Consider the following 22206-nt stretch of genomic DNA (forward strand, 5'->3'; position numbering starts at 1 on the left):
CCGCATGGTTACCACTAGTCACTGGCCCAATTCCAGTTTCTTAAAAGTGTGTCCTTCCTTTCTTGACAGAATAGTGGTTAGACATGATTTGACAGGTGAACGCAAGGGCTCTGCCACATAGCTTTCACCTGTCGAGTCATTTCTAATCAGTGATTACTTTAAGGAATGAAGGAAGGAAGGATGCACTTTTAAAGACTCTGAACTGGGATACTCACGTTACCCCATTTAGTATGACTTCCTTTATGGTATTGTATGATCAAAGCATGACAGACTTGCTAAGCTAACCAATTTGGCCTGCTATTTAGTATTTACTGTGAAACAAAATGTGTGTGCAAATGTGTGTGCAGTTTTGTTATAGCTAAGTGCCAACATCTACTGCCAAGATATATAACTATGTAAAATACACCAGCTGCGAACAATCAATTGGGTCAAACTTTTAAACAAAGTCTTGCAGATTAGCAATTTGCATATATAATTTTTTTGCCTCGCGTGACAGTTTTAGACAATATTACACATCAGTGTAATATTGAGAAATAAACAGCCTAGAGTTTGTGTCAAATCCATTATAATTTTGATAGAAAAGAAAAACAATTTGGATTAAAATTTGCATGTTCAACTGAGAACACTAAAATATGTTTTTTTAAATATCAAATGGAAGCACCTCCCGGCGTCTAGCAAAACATCCCTCGTGTGCCACTGTGTGGATGTAAGTGCCACATTAACCAGGTTTCCATTCAACCCTTTTATGCAAGTCAAGCACTTTGTATAAAGAATGTCAAAACACCTGATGGAAACAATAAACGTTCCAATTGTCGACAAAACAAAATATGCTATACAAGGTTAGGATCTTTTTGTCGGTAACATGAATTATGCGAGAAATGTCGGGAGAAATGCTTTTATGGACAAATATTTATATAATAACCATATATATCGAAGTAAACTTGGACACACTATATAACTCAACATTTATGGTGAGAAAACCCATCAGTAGAGTTGAAAATGCGATGAAAACCCATTTAACATGTATTTTTTATTCAATGCATGGTAAAACCATCTGGTGGGAAATTGCGCATATTGTTTTAATGCACATTTTTGAATAGTCGCATGCGATGAAAACCCATTTAACATGTATTTTTTATTCAATGCATGGTAAAACCATCTGGTGGGAAATTGCGCATATTGTTTTAATGCACATTTTTGAATAGTCGCATGAAAATCTGTCACCAATTGGATGGAAACCTAGTTAGTGTTTTGATTTATTCAGGTCTAAAGCCTGTGATTATCACAACTGCACTTTCGCTGTGGATGTTCATGGCGGGGAATAAATCCAATCGAAGGAACTTCATTCTCAGGGGAAATCTGGTCCAAAGGATCATTCCACGAGTCATTTCCCTCCACTTTTACAGTGGTCGCTCTCTCCAAGTCGGTTTGCCATGCACCGAAGCAGTAATCTTTACAGTGTCTCCCTATGAACTTTGTCACAGTGAAGAAACAGCTTTCCTTAAAGGAGTCACCCTGGAGGAATGTGTCTCGGGGGGTAACAGTCTCTGCATTGTTAACAATCCCTCAGGAATAGGTTAAGCCCCAGGATCAGTATTTATGTCGGACAGACAACAGTTTCCTAGGGGCCAGTGGCGCTACTCAAGGATTACTTTGCCCTCTAGGAACCATAGTTGAGAGAATGCCAAGAGTGTGCAAAGCTGTCATAAAGGCAAAGGGTGGCTACTTTGAAGAATCTAAAATATATTTGTTTAACAGTTTTTTGGTTACTACATGATTCCATATGTGTTATTTCATAGTTATCCTACAATGTAGAAAATAGTAAAAATAAAGAAAAACCCCTGAATTAGTAGGTGTGTCCAAACTTTTGACTGGTACTCTATATTATATGTATATGTATATGTATGTGTGTATATATATATATATATATATATATATATATATATATATATATATATATATATATACCGTTCAAAAGTTTGGGGTCACTTAAAAATGTCCATGTTTTTGAAAGAAAAGCACTTTTTTTTTGTCCATTAAAATACATTAAAATTTTATCAGAATTATAGTGTAGACATTGTTAATGTTGTAAATGACTATTGTAGCAGGAAATGAACAATTTTTAATGGAATATCTACATAGGTATACAGAGGTCTATTATCAGCAACCATCACTCCTGTGTTCCAATGGCACGTTGTGTTAGCTAATCCAAGTTTATCATTTTAAAAGGCTAATTGATCATTAGAAAACCCTTTTGCAATTATGTTAGCATAGCTGAAAACTGTTGTTCTGATTAAAGAAGCAATAAAACTGGCCTTATTCAGACCAGTTGTGTATCTGGAGCATCAGCATTTGTGGGTTCGATTACAGCTCAAAATGGCCAGAAATAAATAACTTTCTTCTGAAACTCATCAGTCTATTCTTGTTCTGAGAAATGAAGGATATTCCATGCAAGAAATTGCTAAGAAACTGAAGATCTCATTCAATGCTGTGTACTACTCTATTCACAGAACAGCTCAAACTGGATCTAACCAGAATAGAAAGAGGAGTTACACGGGCCTCTAACAACTGAGCAAGAGGACAAGTACATTAGAGTGTCTAGTTTGAGAAACAGACGCCTCACAAGTCCTCAAGTGGCAGTTTCATTAAATAGTACCTGCAAAACACCAGTCCCAATGTCAAGTGAAGAGGCAACTCCGGGATGCTGGCATCAATTTGATGTTATTTTAATGGACAAAAAATGTGCTTATGTTTCGAAAACAAGGACATTTCTAAGTGACCCCAAACTTTAGAACGGTAGTGTATATGACAATTTCATCAATTGTGTAAATGCGTGAGATGATAGCATTTTGCAAACCATCTCCCCCCATTGCCCCAAGATGAATGGTTCTGACCACAAAAGTTTTTGTCTATCCAGATATTGAAAAGGCACATGCAAAAAAAAAATCAAGGAACTTATAGGACAAGAACTGTGACTTTCCTTCCTCTCTGGAGCAGGGCTCTGCTGAAAGGAGTGATAACTGGAGTGGTGTTAAGTGTTGAGGAGGATCAACTGAAGTTCGCCGTGTCTGTGACACCCGCCGTTTGGTGCGACACAGACCCAGTGGAGAGTGTGGTGAAACAGAGAATACACTATCTGTACTACTGAGTTCAGATAAAGTTAAGTTAGGATGGGTCAGTTATCCCGTGAGAGCTTTTGTCTCGAATCCATTACGTTGTTTTAGGTGTCAAGCTTATAGTCATGTGGCAGCAGTATGTATGAGGGAGTTTCCTAGATGTGTGAAAGGTTCTGTGTGTAAACTGTAGGGGTTCCCATGGTGCTGGAGATCAGAGGTGTCTGGTGAGAGAAAGGCAGGTTGAGGATTCCAGGATCAGAGTAGTACAGAAGGTGTCGTATGATGAGGCAGTGAGGAGAGTAGTAGAGAAAGATGGGTCCAGGGTGAGGGATCTTAAGAGGCTACCTGTGAGTAGACCGAGGCCAATAGAGAGTGATAGGAATAACGTGCTTCAGTAAGGTTGTTTTTTTGGCATTCATGGCCATGGTTGTCAATTGTACCGCAGGACTGGAATGTAAATCACAGAGGATAGATGTTGTGGTGGAAGCTGCAGAGAAGTACTTGGGTGTACGCAGTGGCGATTTTAGCAGATAAATCTTGGTGGGGCCAAAAAATTTAGTGGGATGCATGCCAGCATAGCCACTACACAACACAACACTAAACAATACAGTAATTGCACTATAACGGTGACAAACGGTTAGGACCTACATAAAGCTGTCCCAACAGCAGAGTCCCAACAGCTGTCCCAACACCTTACCACTGCTACACCTAGCGGAGCCTTGTCTGGCAGCGAAACAGTTCATTCATCCTCATTTACTGCCTTTTGAAAAAACAGCTGATATGGCTGACTTGCTTAAACAAATGTGGGTTCTACTGACAATTGAGATGTACAAACTATGGCATAAGGGGACGACAAGCGGATAAGAGGCCATCCCTAATTTCGATTAAAAAATTAATGAGCGAGCGATGACGGACGTAGTCAATATAACTATTTGTTCAGCACTTTTGAAATGTACAGGGACAGAATTCAGAACATGGGCCGTTCTTCCAGTGTACTCCCTGTACACCAAGTCAAAACCGTAGGATAAATAAAAGGGGCATATAAGCAGACAACGAAAGCTCATTTTCGATGATTACATTTCTCAAAAACAGGTTATAGGCTACATGTGCACCACCAAGTTAGAACAGTAGGCGAAATTAAGAGGTGAAAATAGACCAAATTATTAGGGTGAACGCCATTTGGGTCTTTGCATGTCAAAAACGATACACTTCAAATAACACGGGATTCCTTAGAAACCGCTCATTGTTGAATTTGCAAATTTCCAATTTGTTGTGTAATGTTTATGTCTGATGGCCGATGAGCAGCATACATTCTATCTATTTCTCGTCTTTATTTCTCTTCATATGATAAGGATTAAAAAGGATTTACCAGTAGATTGTCGACTTGATTCATGATGATGACTGCCAGCTAAGATTTTGAAAGTAAGATGTTGACATGATCAGCTACTGTACATACAATGTGATTTTGATTTGATTTTTATCTGTGGCCAATGAACTTGAGCCTTCTTGGCTCAAGGGCTCTAATAATGTAACTTGCAGGACCCAAAGGGTATACATGTTCGATGTCTACCCCTACTAAGGACTTAGACTTGAGAGCCAGTTTCTCATGAGAGACAGTTTCATCATAGTGCTTGATGGTTTTTGTGACTGCACTTGAAGAAACTTTCAAAGTTCTTGAAACTTTCCGTATTGACTGACCTTCATGTCTTAAAGTAATGATAATAACTATTTGCTTATTTGAGCTGTTCGTGCCATAATATGGACTTGATCTTTTACCAAATAGAGCTATCTTCTGTTTTCCACTACTACCATGTCACAACACAACTGATTGGCTCAAACGCATTAAGGAAAGACATTTCACAAATGAACAAACAAGGCACACCTGTTAATTGAAATGCATTCCAGGTGACTACCTCATGAATCTGGTTGAGAGAATGCCAAGAGTGTGCAAAGCTGTCATCAAGGCAAAGGGTGGCTATTTGAAGAATCTCAAATATAAAATATGTTTTGATTTGTTTAACACTTTTTTGGTTACTACATGATTCCATATGTGTTATTTCATAGTTTTGATGTCTTCACTATTATTATACAATGTAGAAAATAGTAAAAATAAAGAAAAACACTCATCTCGAGTGGCACTGTGGTCTAAGGCACTGCATCACAGTGCTATCTGTGCCACAAGAGATCCTGGTTCGAATCCTGGCTCTGTCGCAGCCGGCTGTGACCGGTAGACCCATGGGGCAGTGTACAATTGTCCCAACGTCATCTGGGTTACAGGCTGACTACACCGTGCGCTCGCATTGCAAAATAAATTTAGAAATCTATATTATTCAATTATTGCACCCACACTGCTCGAGCGCGCCAACAAGTGTCTGAGTTGCCACGGGCTAAAATAGAAGTCAGTTCTATTTGTAATGCAAGTCCTGCCTCTCCCATCTCCTCATTGGTTTATAGAAGCAGGTACCCACGTGCCATCTCCTCATTGGTTATACCCACGTGGGTGACTGAAAGACGAACAAGATCGGTGGCGGTAATGCACCTAATTTATGAAAGTTGCTAATCGCAATATAAAGTCCAGAGAAGAAAAGCCTGGAAGGAGTAGAGATGACTAGAAACGATTCGGTTGACCATTTTATGTGTGGATTAATTGTCGGAGTAGAGGACCTTGTGCATTTCAGGTAAAATAACAAGTCAATGTTTATATCCCAGGACAAATTGGCTAGCAACAGCAAGCTAGCTAAATAGGACAAATTAGCTAGCAAGTGCAAGCTAGCTAGCTAAATTGCCATAAATGTTTAATGCTTTTCGACCTGTCTCCAAATTAATGTAATTGTTTCAGAGTTTGTTTTGATATTTTAACCTGCGTGTCGTGATCGCGTTTGTTGAGGAGGGACAAAGTACATTTATGCACGATGGTGCACGATGGCACATGCGCACAGCCGGTTTGGGTTCCGTGTTAGGGGAGGGTTTGGCCGGCAGGGATGTTCTTGTCCCATCGCGCACTAGCGACTCCTGTGGCTGGCCAGGAGCATTGCACGTTGACAAGGTCACCAGGCGACACATTGGTGCGGCTGGCTTCCAGGTTAAGTGGGCAGTGCGGCTTGGCTGGGTTGTGTTTTGGAGGATGCACGGCTCTCGACCTTCGCCTCTCCCAAGTCTGTACGGGACTTGCAGCGATGGGACAAGACTGTAACTACCAATTGGATACCACGAAATTATGGAGAAAAAGGGGGTGCATTTTAAAAATAATAATAGGAAGAAATAGAAAAACCCTTGAATGAGTAGGTGTTCTAAAACTTTTGACTGGTAGTGTATATATTTTATTTTTTATTTTATTTGCCCCACCAACCCTGAATGATGGGTCGCCACAGGGTGTACAAGATTTTACTGCAGAAAATATGTTTTGAACAACAGTGCCCGTCCTCCCAGACTGCTGGCCTGGAGTAGGATCAGATAGGGACAAAGTAGTGGAATAGTGGTGAGGTTTCAATGGGTGCAGGGTTAGTTGGTAATTTTGCACAAAGTATAATGAATTCATACTTAAGCAATTAAGGCCTGAGGATGTGTGGTATATTGCCAATATAGCACGGCTCAGTGCTGTTCTTAGGCACGACGCAACGCGGAGGTGTACACAGCCCTTAGCCATGGTATATTGGCCATACAGTATAACACAACCCCCCGATGTGTCTTATTGCTATTATAAACTGATTACCAACGTAATTAGAGCAGTAAACGTAAATGTTTTATCATACCTGTTGTATACGGTCTGATATACCACAGCCAATCAACATTCAGTGCTCAAACCAAACAGTTTATAATACAGAATAGTAGGCTGATACACAGCCAATATAGTAGGTGGCAGCCTGCACCTATAACATTTGTTTGAGGATTGGCATAATTACCAAAGAAGCAGAAGGAATTTATAGTTAATTACGTGTCGTGCATGATCATGAGCAAAGTCATTGTAGCCTATCATTTGTGAGAACCATGAGTCATGAGCATGGGCTGACTTTGCTTTGCTCTACCGTGGTCCATTACAATGTAGAAAAAACGCATATCAGCCAGCTGTCCATATTACCAGCGCTTCATTTTATTATTTCTAACTATTTCTGTGTTGGATTTGTGGCCGTAATTTATGGAAGATGACAAAACTTTGGAGAAAACAATAGATGGCGAAGTCAAAGATAGGACAGTGGTTGCCATCTGTGGCAATATTTTCCCTAAATCAATGCTTATGACAAATCCAGCTCCAGAACCATCCATAGAGCCAGCTGGCTAATCTTTTGAATACGGTGTAGTACCTTTTTTAAAATATCCAACAACATATAACATTAGCTAGCTAGATAAGGTTAGCAAAATAGCTAGTTAGCTAATCTAGATAAGGTTAGCATGCTAGCTAGCCCTATTAGTTGATGTTCATCAACTCCACTGGGAAATTACCACACCCAATTCTTGAATGTGTATAAGTAGCCTTCGTCATTCTTCGGAGGTGGAACCTAAACATGCATTTCATCGCTAGGACAGGAAATTATATTGACATATTGGCGACAACTTCCTCTGGGGGGGGGTCCTTTAAATGAGTTATTGGGAATGGAACAGTTGCAGTGTTCTAGGAGTGATGCTGCACTGTAAAGGGTTTTCCGTGAATTAGACAGCATGTTATAGGCAGCTCAGTGGCTTGTAAAATTATGTGTTTCATATTACAGTACACCTACTGTAATATAAATACAGTATCAAAGCAAGTACTGTGTAATGACACACAGTACAATACCATATAATTGTCTGTATTTTATGGTAAAAATAATCAGAATGACTTAATTTTTTTATTTTTTATTTATTTTACCTTTATTTAACCAGGCAAGTCAGTTAAGAACATATTCTTATTTTCAATGACGGCCTGGGAACAGTGGGTTAACTGCCTGTTCAGGGGCAGAACGACAGATTTGTACCTTGTCAGCTCGGGGGTTTGAACTCACAACCTTCCGGTTACTAGTCCAACGCTCTAACCACTAGGCTACGCTGAATTAATGAAATTCATTGAGAGGAGGGGTTTGCATTTCACTGTAGTTTACTGTAATTACGGCATGGGTGTAAGCAGGTTAGCTGCTACACTGTAAAACAGTAACTTGTTTTTACAGTAACTTACTGGCAGACAGTTACCTGTAAGTTACTGTAAAAAAAATGTGTTACTGTAAATTCCAAATAAACTTTGGTTAAACAATACATTCTTTGGAATTTATGGTAATATACTGTCATTTGTTTTGTATTAACCAACAGGTTATTGGCTGCCAGTAAGATACCGTGAAAACAACAGGATTTTTTTTACAGTGTAGGTAAAAAGTTTACACATTCCAGCATAGGGTGGCAGGTAGCCTTACGGTTAGAGAGGTGAGCCAGCAGCCGGAGGGTTGCCAGTTCAAATCCCTACAATCATGATTGAGCACTCAGATAAGTAAGATCAGCATCAAACTACTTCAGTTTGGAAAGTTTGCCCCAAAAATCTTTTGGGAAGTGAGTTGTATCAAATCCTAGATTCCGTTGCTTGCCGTTGTGTCCTTGAGCAAGGCACCTAACCCCCCACAACAACAGCTCCCTGTATGGCCACACCTCTTTAAAACATATGCATGTCTATTTTTAAGCAGAAGTTACATTTCAGTTGGACCTTGTGTGCAATTGACCAACAAAGTGATCTTAATTCACATTTTGTGTTTTATATCATTTACACTTCCAGAGGCCTTAACAAAAGCTTCCAGACTGGCAGTAACTACAGGGCAAAACAGACAAAAAGGCCATGACAAAATGCTCAACCATTTGAGACTTGCTGCCACTACAATGAGTCCTCTATATATTTTACAATTGATGGGGCTCTATAACCACAGGAATCAATACCTCTTACAAGGCACGCCTCAAAATATGTTAATGAGCTAGAAACAACAGTACCATATACTCACTAGTGGTCAAAGGTTTGTTGGTGTTCGTAAATTGCGGTATGGTACTGTATTATGAGAGGTGGATTACAGTAATGTGCTGTTAAACCAAAGTTTATTTGGAATTTAGTAACATAGTGTACCTTTTTTTTTTTTTTTTTTTTACAGTAACTTACAGGTCACTTGCTTCCAGTATTTTTTTGTGTGTACCATTCAAAATACAGCAATTATTTCCCCACCCACAGCATTATCCCACAATGCACCATCATTTACAGTATGCTGCAGTAAAAACATTTCTTGAGTATTTTACTGTTGATAATACCCCAAATGACCGTATAAATGACCGTTTTCCAATACAGTGTGATTTGGGTCAGTGGTATCTGGGAAATCTTCTCAATACCCAGTAATGCTGGCCCAGGGATGGAGGAATGCAGTAAACTGCAGTAAATAATTCAGTAAATAGAACTAAAAATACCTCCTTCTCCATTTGTACCAAATGAATAATTCCCCCTGCGAGAAGCTTCATGCTCAGAGACAGACTGAAGACGACACAGAGAGGAAAGGAGAGAAGAACCTGGCCTAGCTGGCTCATGATGTCTTAATGCTTTTTTTTCTGTTTAAGAAATGATTGTATAACCAGATTGCAACCAACTGCACTGTTGTTCATCTGAAGTGCTTTTACTGATTGGAATGATTGTAACGGCGTTCGTCTGTTGAAATCCAGCGTGTAGGTTACTCATGACTTTAATGAAATAAATCGTGGTACATGAAATAACTGAATACTAAGTACAAAAGCAACAGAACGGAACGTGAAACTAATTACAGCCTATCTGGTGACTACAACACAGAGACAGAAACAAACACCCACGAAATACAAAGCGAACTCAGGCTACCTAAATACGGTTCCCAATCAGAGACAACGATAAGCACCTGACTCTAATTGAGAATCGCCTCAGGCAGCCAAGCCTATACCACACCCCTAATCAGCCGCGATCCTAAATATCCCAATTATTCAAATTGTCATCGTAAAGACGTCATATTTTCAAATCAAATCCAATTTTATTTGTCACATACACATGGTTAGCAGATGTTAATGCGAGTGTAGTGAAATGCTTGTGCTTCTAGTTCCGACAATGCAGTAATAACCAACGAGTAATCTAGCTAACAATTTCAAAATTACTACCTTATACACACAAGTGTAAAGGGATAAAGAATATGTACATAAAGATATATGAATGAGTGATGGTACAGAGCGGCATAGGCAAGATGCAGTAGGTGGTATCGAGTACAGTATATACATATGTGTAACGGCGTTCGTCTGTAGAAAGAGAGTCGGACCAAAATGCGGCGTGGTGGTTACTCATGTTCTTTAATGAAATTGAACGATACATGAAATAACATAAATAGCAAAACAACAAACGAAACGCGAAAACCTATACAGCCTATCTTGTGACAACAAACACAGAGACAGGAACAATCACCCACAAAACACACAGTGAAACCTAGGCTACCTAAATATGGTTCCCAATCAGAGACAACGAGAATCACCTGACTCTGATTGAGAACCGCCTCAGGCAGCCATAGCCTATACTAGACACCCCTACTCAGCCACAATCCCAATGCCTACTAAAACCCCAATACGAAACACAACAAAATAAACCCATGTCACACCCTGGCCTGACCAAATAAATAACGAAAACACAAAATACTAAGACCAAGGCGTGACAATATGAGATGAGTATGTAAACAAAGTGGCATAGTTTAAAGTGGCTAGTGATACATGTATTACATAAAGATGCAGTAGATGATATAGAGTACAGTATATACGTATACATATGAGATAAATAATGTAGGCTATGTAAATATTATATTAAGTAGCATTGTTTAAAGTGTCTAGTGATATATTTTACATCAATTCCCATCAATTCCCATTATTAAAGTGGCTGGAGTTGAGTCAGTGTGTTGGCAGCAGCCACTCAATGTTAGTGGTGGCTGTTTAACAGTCTGATGGCTTTGAGATAGAAGCTGTTATTCAGTCTCTCGGTCCCAGCTTTGATGCACCTGTACTGACCTTGCCTTCTGGATGATAGCGGGGTGAACAGGCAGTGGCTCGGGTGGTTGTTGTCCTTGATGATCTTTATGGCCTTCCTGTGACATCGGGTGGTGTAGGTGTCCTGGAGGGCAGGTAGTTTGCCCCCGGTGATGCGTTGTGCAGACCTCACTACCCTCTGGAGAGCCTTACGGTTGTGGGCGGAGCAGTTGCCGTACCAGGCGGTGATACAGCCCGACAGGATGCTCTTGATTGTGCATCTGTAGAAGTTTGTGAGTGCTTTTGGTGACAAGCCAAATTTCTTCAGCCTCCTGAGGTTGAAGAGGCGCTGCTGCACCTTCTTTACGATGCTGTCTGTGTGGGTGGACCAGTTCAGTTTGTCTGTGATGTGTACGCCGAGGAACTTAAAACTTACTACCCTCTCCACTACTGTTCCATCGATGTGGATAGGGGGGTGTTCCCTCTGCTGTTTCCTGAAGTCCACAATCATCTCCTTAGTTTTGTTGACGTTGAGTGTGAGGTTATTTTCCTGACACCACACTCCGAGGGCCCTCACCTCCTCCCTGTAGGCCGCCTCGTCGTTGTTGGTTGTTATCTGGTTAGATATCCAGATTACAACCAGATAAAAACTGCTTGCTAAAAACCTTTCTCTAGACAACCACCATACAACGTGACCATGATGTCTGTTTTTCCCATTGGGGGAAAGATAGAACATTTTAGAATACAGTAAGAGAGAGCTGGAGAACTGTTGAGCAATAGTTACTAATAGGCATGTAGGGAGGGAGGGTTGAGAGATGAGAGATAGAGAGGGAGAGAAATGCAAAGTGAAAGCTTGGGATTCAGGACCTATTGATCTGTGTGATGGATTATTAGAATAATAGATTACCTCCACCCTTGAACTGCTCGACCTCCTGACCTCTGCTACATTATGTGATGCCGAGATGGCAGGAATAATTTACTTTCAGGAGGCGGTTTGGTTGTACTTTTGGGATCAGAGGTAAAAACTCTAACTGCATACTAGGTGTGACCAGCTATGGTGAAACCAGACATTTCAGTTACATTTATTTGGCCTCTAATTCTCCTCCAATAAAGAATGGTCCATGCTTATTCTTTAGGCAGCAAGCTGAAAGCAAATCTGACAAGGATAAACTGTTGATTTCAGAGAACAGGAGGATTTCATGCACAAATACAAAACATTCTGTTTAATTGTCCAAAATTAGGAATTTGGTTTCTAAATGTCATGATATTTGTTGGTGGGCTGATAAAGCTGGTTTTAGGGTGCAGGCGGCTGCATTTACAGTACTGAGTGGGCGTCTTATTGGTAATATGATTGACTGGTAGGTTAGTACACAATTGCAAGAGAGTGCTTGGAAACCACCATTAAATTCATTAACAACCGTGTTCAATTTTGAGTCAGCAACCCGACACTAATTTCATCGCCAATTCGGTTGATCGCTCCTCTATAAGTACCTGCACAAATTGAGGCTTATGAAACCATCGCTGGTTGTGGAAGACCAACTCTATATACAGTGCTAGTTCTTCGCCTGCTCTATCATCTCCATGGCTAATGCTCTTGTTTAGCATTAGCTGTTAGTGCAGCTGAGAGAGCCTTCTCTATCTGTCACAGTAAGCCCCCCCCCCACTTTCTCCCACCAAATTTCACCCAAAGTATGTCCCTCAGGATTATAGGAACTGCCCTTCCCATTTGCACGGCCCAGCACTTTCTAAACTGTCCCGGGGTTGTATTATCTACCGAGCCCATATTAGCGCATCAAACAGGCTTACCTTCCCTTTTGGATTCGCCTTGGCCGATTACAGCTTCTTCAGAGGGCTGACATTCCTAGGAGTTGACGTTCTTGAGTCACTTTGACACGTTTGTCTGCCCTTTTGAAGAATGAATATTTCTGGAAATCTTTTTACACTCTCATATGGCAGGTTAGGCCAGCTTTAGCTGGTGTCTGTCAGATATTATAGACGCGTGAGTAACAGGCTCGTCGTTAACGCTTGCCTAGTTAAATAAAGGTTAAATAAGTCAAATTAAATAAAAACTCAATGTTTGCCAATGTCTTTGCATGCTTAAAGGACATGATTGTTGAATCATTCGATAAAGTAGACAAAAGCAGGGTTTTCTCTTACGGATTCGAATGTAGGACAGCTCCTGTCTCATTAGTTAAGTCACAGTTGCTGAACAAGTCAAATGAGAGCTCTGGCAGCTATTAATCATTTCATGATTTCTACCCCACACGTCCTACCACTTCTCTGATCTCAGGCAATGGCAATGTAGGTCTGTCTGAGGGGACTGCATCTGGTCTGATTGAACCCTAAAATATGTCTAGGTCTGTCTGAGGGCACTGCATCTGATCTGATTGAACCCTACAATATGTCTAGGTCTGTCTGAGGGCACTGCATCTGATCTGATTGAACCCTACAATATGTCTAGGTCTGTCTGAGGGCACTGCATCTGATCTGATTGAACCCTACAATATGTCTGTGCGGTTGATGGCTGATCGCTCTTGATGGCGGCAGCTCTCGTCCAGAACATTCTGTCTCACGCTCACGAAGTCATGCACGAATCCTCGGAGAGACAAGTTTTGGTCATCAAAGCAACAGAGGCCTCCGTCAGAAAGTGCAACCGAGCGACGGATGAATGAAAGAGAGAGCGAGAAAATGGAAAAGAAAGGAAAGGAAACTATGAAGTGCTGGACAACCCCGCCACATTGGGCCCAGAGTACAGTAGCTGAAAGATCCATCAAAGCCTTTTCAGTGTAAGTATATCTCCTGCCTGGAGATCCTCAGAGGACAATTTATACTATAGCTAGGCGAAAGCGGCATGTCGATTTTTATTGAGTGAAATTGAATCTACTGGGCGGACAGACATGTGTTGGCACCTCTCCTCTAATCCCTGTGAGCTTTATCTGAGCTTCATCTGATTCCGTCACCACTTACAATCTTCTTAGTGCTCGTGCTGTATCCCTAACCACTCAACATGGAAATTCACCACTAGAGGAAGACCACTTTAGGAAAGAGTCCACCTGAGAGAGGGATGTCCACGTTTTGTCAAATATTTGCTCTCAGGGAAGACCACTTCAAAAGGAGTGTCCACTTCAGAGGGAATTCTGCCTCAGAAGGAAAATACATGTGGTATAACTGCAATGTCAGCCACTGTTCAAAAACCCCACTTTAAGAGGTGCCATACAGGAACATCAGTCAGGTCACACTGGTGTCAGAAGTGGGATCCATCTCCCGGGTAATTCAGTTATAATTGCGCACAGCAGGCCTTTCACAGGTAAAAGTTAAATACTAAAAGTGCGAGGTCAAAAGGTCTCCGGTGAGTAATACCTGTCTTTTCTCTCTCTCTCTCTGTCTCTCTCTCTGTCTCTGTTTCTCTCTCTCTCTCTCTCTCTCAATCTCTCTCTCTCAGCACTGTTTAATCTAATTCCTGTGGGTCTGAGGGTGGTGGCCATCCAAGGGGTGAAGGCCGGCCTCTACATTGGAATGAACGGAGAAGGATTCCTCTACAGCTCAGTAAGAGCCACCGCCTCTCACAGGCGTGTGTGTATGTGTGTTTGTGCCTGTTCGTTTATGAGTCCATGCGTGTCTTTTTGTGTGTGTATGAATACATGCTAATGTTGTGCAGTGTGCATGCATATGTTTTTGTATTTGTTGTTTTTGTTTTGTTTCGTAAAATGTTTTCCTTCATTGTACATTACCACATTCATTCTACATTGATACATATCTATTTCTGTATTTTTGTGTGGAGCTGTGTAAAACACTTGTTTTATTGTGCAATAATTTCCACCTTGTTCCTTATTTCTTTCTAGTACCTTGCATGCACTTAATGCAAACTTTAGAGAAAAAGACTAACTGCCCCTAAAATCAAACTTCTCCTTTGACAACTGCCTATGTGGCATCAATATGTGTCAGAAACATTTATTCTTGTGTGAAATGGTATTTAAAAAAAAAAATGTATTCATATTTTTTTCTCCCCAATTTCGTGATATCAAATTGGTACAGTCTTGTCCCATCCCTGCAACTCCCGCACGGACTTGGGAGAGGCGAAGGTCGAGAGCCATGCGTCCTCTGAAACACGACCCTGCCAAGCTGCACTGCTTCTTGACACACTGCTCGCTTAACCCGGAAGCCAGCCGCACCAATGTGTCGGAGGAAACACCGTCCAACCTGCGACCGTGTCAGCGTGCATGCGCCCGGCCCGCCACAGGAGTCGCTAGAGTGCGATGGGACAAGGGAAACCTGGCCGGCCAAACCCCCTAACCCAGACAGCGCTGGGCCAGATCTGTAGTGACGCCTCTAGTACTGCGATGCAGTGCCTTAGACCTCTGCGCTACTCGGGAAGCCCTCTTGTCTCAAAATTTACGACAAAGTGTAAATAGGATAGTTTTGGTCATGAAGTCAGTCTCGTGGCAACACAGAGTTTGTAAGTGAGTTCGTCACGACTTACTGGAGGGTTGGGTATGGGCTACTTACAGTTGAAGTTGGAAGTTTACATACACCTTAGCCAAATACTTTTAAACTCAGTTTTTCACAATTCCTGACATTTAATCTGAGTAAAAAAAACCCTGTCTTAGGTTAGTTAGGATCAACACTTTATTTTAAGAATGTGAAATGTCAGAATAATAGTAGAGAATGATTTATTTCAGATTGTATTTCTTACATCACATTCCCAGTGGGTCAGAAGTTTGCATACACTCAATTAGTATTTGGTAGCTTTTTCTTTAAATTGTTTAACTTGGGTCAAATGTTTTGGGTAGCCTTCCACAAGCTTCCCACAATAAGTTGGGTGAATTTTGTCCCATTCCTCCTGACAGAGCTGGTGTAACTGAGTCAGGTTTGTAGGCATCCTTGCTCGGACATGCTTTTTCAGTTCTTCCCACAGATTTTCTATAGGATGGAGGTCAGGGCTTTGTGATGGCCAACACCTTGACTTTGTTGTCCTTAAGCCATTTTGCCACAACTTTGGAAGTATGCTTGGGGTCATTGTCCATTTGGAAGACCCATTTGCGACCAAGCTTTAACATCCTGACTGATGTCTTGAGATGTTGCTTCAATATATCCACATAATTTCCCCCCCTCATGATGCCATCTATTTTGTGAAGTGCACCAGTCCCTCCTGCAGCAAAGCACCCCCACAACATGATGCTGCCACCCTGTGCTTCACGGTTGGGATGGTGTTCTTCGGCTTGCAAGCCTCCCCTTTTTCCTCCAAACATAACAATGGTCATTATGGCCAAACAGTTCTATTTTTGTTTCATCAGACCAGAGGACATTTCTCCAAAAAGAATGATCTTTGTCACCGTGTGCAGTTGCAAACTGTAGTCTGGCTTTTTTAAATGGTGGTTTTGGAGCAGTGGCTTCTTCCTTGCTGTGCGGCCTTTCAGGTTATGACTCATTTTACTGTGGATATAGATACTTTTGTACCTGTTTCCTCCAGCATCTTCACAAGGTCTGTTTTTCTGGGATTGATTTGCACTTTTTGCACCAAAGTGCGTTCATCTCTAGGAGACAGAACGCATCTCGTTCCTGAGCGGTATGACAGCTGCATGGTCCCATGGTGTTTATACTTGCGTACTATTGTTTGTACAGATGAACGTGGTACCTTCAGGCGTTTGGAAATTGCTCCCAATGATGAACCAGACTTGTGGAGGTCTACAATTTTTTGGCTGAGGTCTTGGCTGATTTCTTTTTTTGTCAAGAAAAGAGGCACTGAGTTTGAAGGTAGGTCTTGAAATACATCCACAGGTACACCTCCAATTGACTCAAATTATGTCAATTAGCCTTTCAGAAGCATCTAAAGCCATGACATAATTGTCTGGAATTTACCAAAATGTTTAAAGGCACGGTCAATTTAGTGTATGTAAACTTCTAACCCACTGGAATTGTGATACAGTGAATTATAAGTGAAATAATCTGTCTAAACAGTTGTTGGAAAAATTACTTGTGTCATGCACAAAGTAGATGTCCTAACCGACTTGCCAAAACTATAGTTTCTGTGGAGTGGTTGAAAAACGAGTTTTAATGACTCCAACCTAAGTGTATGTAAACTTCCGAATTCAACTGTACATGCCCACTTTTGCCGATGATACCCAATTGCCCAGAGACAACACATTGTGGTCTTTCCCCAGCTGCCATTTGTTGTCAAGTTTGCATATGGGTGCCACGCACGCACATTTCACTCGGCAAATTGGAGGGACAATTGAATTCCATAAAGTTGATGCAAACCTCCAATGCATTTCAACAATATTGCCAAATGGCCAGGAATGGATTACCTCCGACACGGTCACTTCTGCCGAATGTCAACCGTATAACCGCTGGTGTTGGTGAGTACTTTAGCAAAGTAAATAGCTGGTACTAGCTAGTAGCGACGTTTGGTTATACAACATTTTTTGATAACGCTAGCGAGCCAGGCTAGCTATGATACCACAGATGAAAGAGGAATGATACTGTACTGTAGCTAGCTAAATGCATGAAGCTAACGTGTAATGTGATGTAGCTTGTCCGAGGAAGATATGCAGCTCATGTTAGCTAGCTACCTTGCTAACAATAGCTGACTGTAGCCCATTGGCATTTAAGGTCAATACAGGGCAGGCACTTGGGCACTAGCTTGCTAGCTAATCAGAGGATGTAGCAAGCTTGCTTTCAATAATGTTTCAACTCGAACTGGCTAGTTAACGTTAGCTGGCTGGCCAACTCATTTCAACTCATGCAAAGATGTATAACTTACCCTGATTTGCAAGAGTTAGCTAGCATTTGGGGTCTCTGTCTGCTAACCCAAAACAACATGCCTGTTCTCATATAAGTTGATTGTGTGTTTTCTAGGGCAAAAATAAATATAGCTATGGCTCTTGTCAGCAAGCATTCAGCAAAGTACACAGTTGGTTGCATATTAACTGTGTCAGCATCACCGGCCTTAATCTATTTTGTCGTGACAGCCCCTCTATTAGCATATAAATTACTTTCAAACTAAAGTAAGTTATTTTTCTCGCTAAATGTTTATTGATGATATTTTTATTTCATTCACAGACTAAGTACAAAACCTACCATATCAGGAGCTGTTACAGAAGGCTGAAAAATCAGAGGAAGGCCCGAAACATTTTCAGACTCCAGCCACTCAGGTCATAGACTGTTCTCTCTGCTACCGCACGGTAAGCTGTACCAGAGCGCCAAGTCTAGGACCAAAAGGCTCCTTAACAGCTTCTACGCCCAAGCCTTAAGACTGCTGAACAATGAATAAAATGGCCACCTGGACTATTTACATTGACGATCCCCCCCCCCCCCCTTTACTTTTTACACTGCTGCTACTCGCTGTTTATTATCAATTCATAGTCACTTTACAAATTACCCTGACTAACCTGTACCCCTGTACATTGACTCGGTACCGGTACCCCCTGTATATAGCCTCGTTATTGTTTTTATTATTATTTTTCTTCACTTTAGTTTATTTTGTAAATATTTACTTAACTCTATTTAATCAACTGCATTGTTGGATAAGGGCTTGTAAAGTAAGCATGCAACGGTAAGGTCTACACATGTTTTATTCACTGCATGTGACAAATACAATTGGTTTTGATTTGTGTACAGTATGTGTGTCTTGTATGTTGTAAGGAGGTGCCCCCTTCCACTGTGCCAATGGACTACTCCTGGGCCTGAGTGAGTAATGTGAACCAGTCAGTGCCATGCTGGCACGTGTCCCTTGTGAATTAGCTGTGAATCATAATCTCTGATTGGCTATGTTCAACAAGTGTATTTACTGTTGGCTTCCATGACTGTATGGTGACTGACTTTCGCTCTCCCTCCCTCTGTGATATACGAGCTGGGTCAGAGATTATATAGCCTAAGATATATAGCCTAAGTCAGGCTCCTTTATGACCAGTATCTGTGACAAGAGGGACCTGGAGCCGATCTACGCTGCCATAGACATCAGGTATTGGCAAACCACTCAGAAGGGGCAAAAGTTGATAAGTAATAAGATATTACTAAATACTTGTGATGTACTATCACTCTTTCAATACATGTCACTCATCAACTCATTCTTGTTTTACTACAGATGGAGGACAGAAAGAGATGCTTTTGAAATGGAGTCCTCAGGTTGATACTGATGTCTGAACCGGGACAGAGATCTTGCACTCAGCCGTCAAATTATACAACCTATCTATTACTTGTTGTGGTCTTTTGTTATTATTGAATCGGACTGTACTATCCATGTGGGATACACACACACACACACACACCATATAGAAAGGTATAATATTTGCACATTGTTATATTAGCAGAACACTGCTTCTATAATGTTATGTGAGGTAGGATTTATTCTACATGGAACTGTTACACTTGAACGTTATCTACGTAAGTGGCTCTGGATAAGAGCGTCTGCTAAATGACTAAAATATCAAATGTAAATGTAACAAGTTCAGCAATTGCACTCTTCTAATATTACTGATTAGGCTACTAACCTTCTGGAGGAAGCTTTGAATTGGTCAGTAGCCTACAGAATGGTATGAGAAGTGCGCCATCCTCCAGTAGTTATTGAACTCTGCCTACTGGACCCATGGGTTGAAGCAAACTCTGTCACATCCGGGATGGAGTGTCATGCACTCCACTTCTCCTGTCCCCTGACTGCACCTGTCTAAAACATTACATAGATTGAAGGGACTTCAAGTCTCCAGTGGGTGATGAAGACAGAACCTCACCCAGAGAGCTGTACATCTCAGATTTGGACAAATAGAATGCCATTCTAGTTCTGGTTAGACAGCTGAAGTTGTACAATACATAATTTTTTTTATTTGCTAGGCAAATGTAGGCATACTGTCTTAATCAGCACATCAATATGATATTTACAACATAAAATGTTTTGTCTTTAACACGAACACACAATTCTGTTGTTGATAAATGTATCTACACTCAAGCTTGGCGATATTTGTGCGAAGTTGACATGTAGCCTACACCTGTTGGGATATTAGTAGATCTAACAGCAGGCATAAGGAGAGACGAGACGAGAAATTGTGCCAGTTAAAGAACTAGTGTTGTAGGAGAGCTGAGCTGACTCAAGACCGGGCATTGAACTCACAGTTGACACCATTTCCACAGTAACATGTCTTTACATGAAGTGATGAAACATTGAACCTAATTTGCAAGCTATTTTGGTAGCAAGGTGTTCTAGAACAAGTGTCTTGTGAAACGCATACCAGACACTGGCTCTTGCTATCTTGCCTTAAACTGATTTCACAGAGAAATATCAGCTCGATAGGCTAGACAGCTACAGCTATCCCCAAGCTATACTAGCTAGCTACTGTCAGCTTGGCTAAACATAAGGTCAGCCCAGGCTTTAGCCTACACATGGAACTGAATTAGCTGACCACCTTGAGATAACAAGTCAGTAACAAGTCCTTCACTTCAACATTTCGTTCTCTCCATAGCAAAGCTAGCTTAGCTTACCTCACTGTACTCACTACTGCCTTGTTTGTTGTGATTGAATGGATGGTAAAGACACACCCAAGAAACACCCACATCAAACCACACCCCCAAGACAACTCTCGTTTGGCTTCAGTCATAGCCGCTAACATTTTATTAATGACCAAACTTCAAAACGAGGCCAAATCAGGAAGGTCAGTCGTTCTTTAAATGTAGGATGATACAATGTTTCTGTGGGGCTCAATTGTGGGTGTGTGTGTGTGATAGCTATGGGGAGGGCGTCATAGCTGTTCCCATTGGTGACGAATGCATGCCTCTGCACTGACAGGAGAGGCTTGAGCACGTTTGTGGGAATGTGGTGCAGCAGAGAGGAGGATCTCAGATTGGTTACGTAACGGACAGCAGCACAACTTTCTAATCCCGTTATACTATGTACGGGGAGAAGAGGGGTATGTGGTCCCCCAGGAGTGTCTGACTGCTGAGGTACTTGTGGTGCGGCTGTAATGGCCATCTGATCACTGCTCAGCCGTGATGAGTCTGTCAGAGAGGGTAGCTCGGCTTTCGACGTCTCTGGTGGCAACAAGTTAAACAGAAATACACAAACGTATGCCTGCACGCACACACACATATCCACACAAATGTATAAAAATCCATAAATAGAGATAAGAATGCCAAAATATTCATAATCACTCACATACAGATACATAAATTCACCAATACTTTTGCAAATATACTCACACAATCACAGATGCACAATATATATATATACAGAGACAAATAAATGACCACATACACACCAAACAGTACAAACACTTAAACTTAAAAGATACAAATCACACATTATTGTGTACGTTACATTACAGTTGAATTAACAGTAATTTAACAAACATTAACTCAATGCAAAGCTCATTTAAAGAGTTTGACAGTGGAACCGCATTTCTCCGACTTCTCCCCTATAGTCAGTCAGGTTAAAACATTCAATTACCATCATCTTGGGAGCCAGACGGACTTTAACCCCAGTGTCAAACAGCAGCTTTTTAAGGCTCTGCTACACAATCCTTCATCATCATCACATCACTCAGCACAAATAAGGAATCTGTCAGAAGCCATGTAGGCTTTTACAGTAGTGGCTGAAAGGCCCATTGTAATTAAACAGAGAGCAGCCGTATACGGTGGCCCATCTCTCCAGACATGCATCATGGGAAATTAGCATGACCTGGCAGATCACAGAGGCCTTGGCAAACAGCCGAACTGGATAGTTAACCCGTGCTGCCCTCAAACCAAAACCGCTAATTATTTATAGGCTGTGTTTCAACATGTCAATTTCAAATTCAAAACAGTTTGAATTGAGGTGTGTTCCGCCTCCTCGTGAATTCACGTTGAAGGCTTTGAGGCGTTACGAAGCCGGACAAACTCTTTTCGAGGAGAGCCCAAACACTTTCACAGTGTTTCCGCAAATCAAGTATGCAGACATTTGCGCAGTCTAGCACAAACTTATTCCCCATAGCGTGTTTTATGGCTGCCGCTCACATTGCCTTCAAATGCTGTTTTCCTTATAAATAATAACTTTGGACATGTATGTGTTCCTAACTGCCTTATTTTCTGTTGTGTTGTCGTTTCTAGTGGAGCATACTGTATGTATGTATGGAGCATAATGTATTTACAGTTTTATTCACATTTTCAAGTA

At 41.2% G+C, this 22206-nt stretch overlaps 1 protein-coding gene across 6 annotated transcripts in view; it reads left to right on the forward strand.

Moving 5' to 3' along the window:
- LOC124009740 (fibroblast growth factor 12-like) overlaps positions 1–22206 on the forward strand; it is a 70305-nt gene that overhangs the window by 37312 nt on the left and 10787 nt on the right. For all 6 annotated transcript variants that reach the window (XM_046321872.1, XM_046321874.1, XM_046321871.1 and 3 more), the window contains one exon: positions 14515–14618. In XM_046321872.1, the coding sequence (XP_046177828.1) occupies positions 14515–14618 (104 nt within the window). The remainder of the gene's footprint in view (positions 1–14514; positions 14619–22206) is intronic.

Source organism: Oncorhynchus gorbuscha, linkage group LG22 (assembly GCF_021184085.1).
Source record: "Oncorhynchus gorbuscha isolate QuinsamMale2020 ecotype Even-year linkage group LG22, OgorEven_v1.0, whole genome shotgun sequence".
NCBI classification, from domain to species: Eukaryota; Metazoa; Chordata; class Actinopteri; order Salmoniformes; family Salmonidae; genus Oncorhynchus; species Oncorhynchus gorbuscha.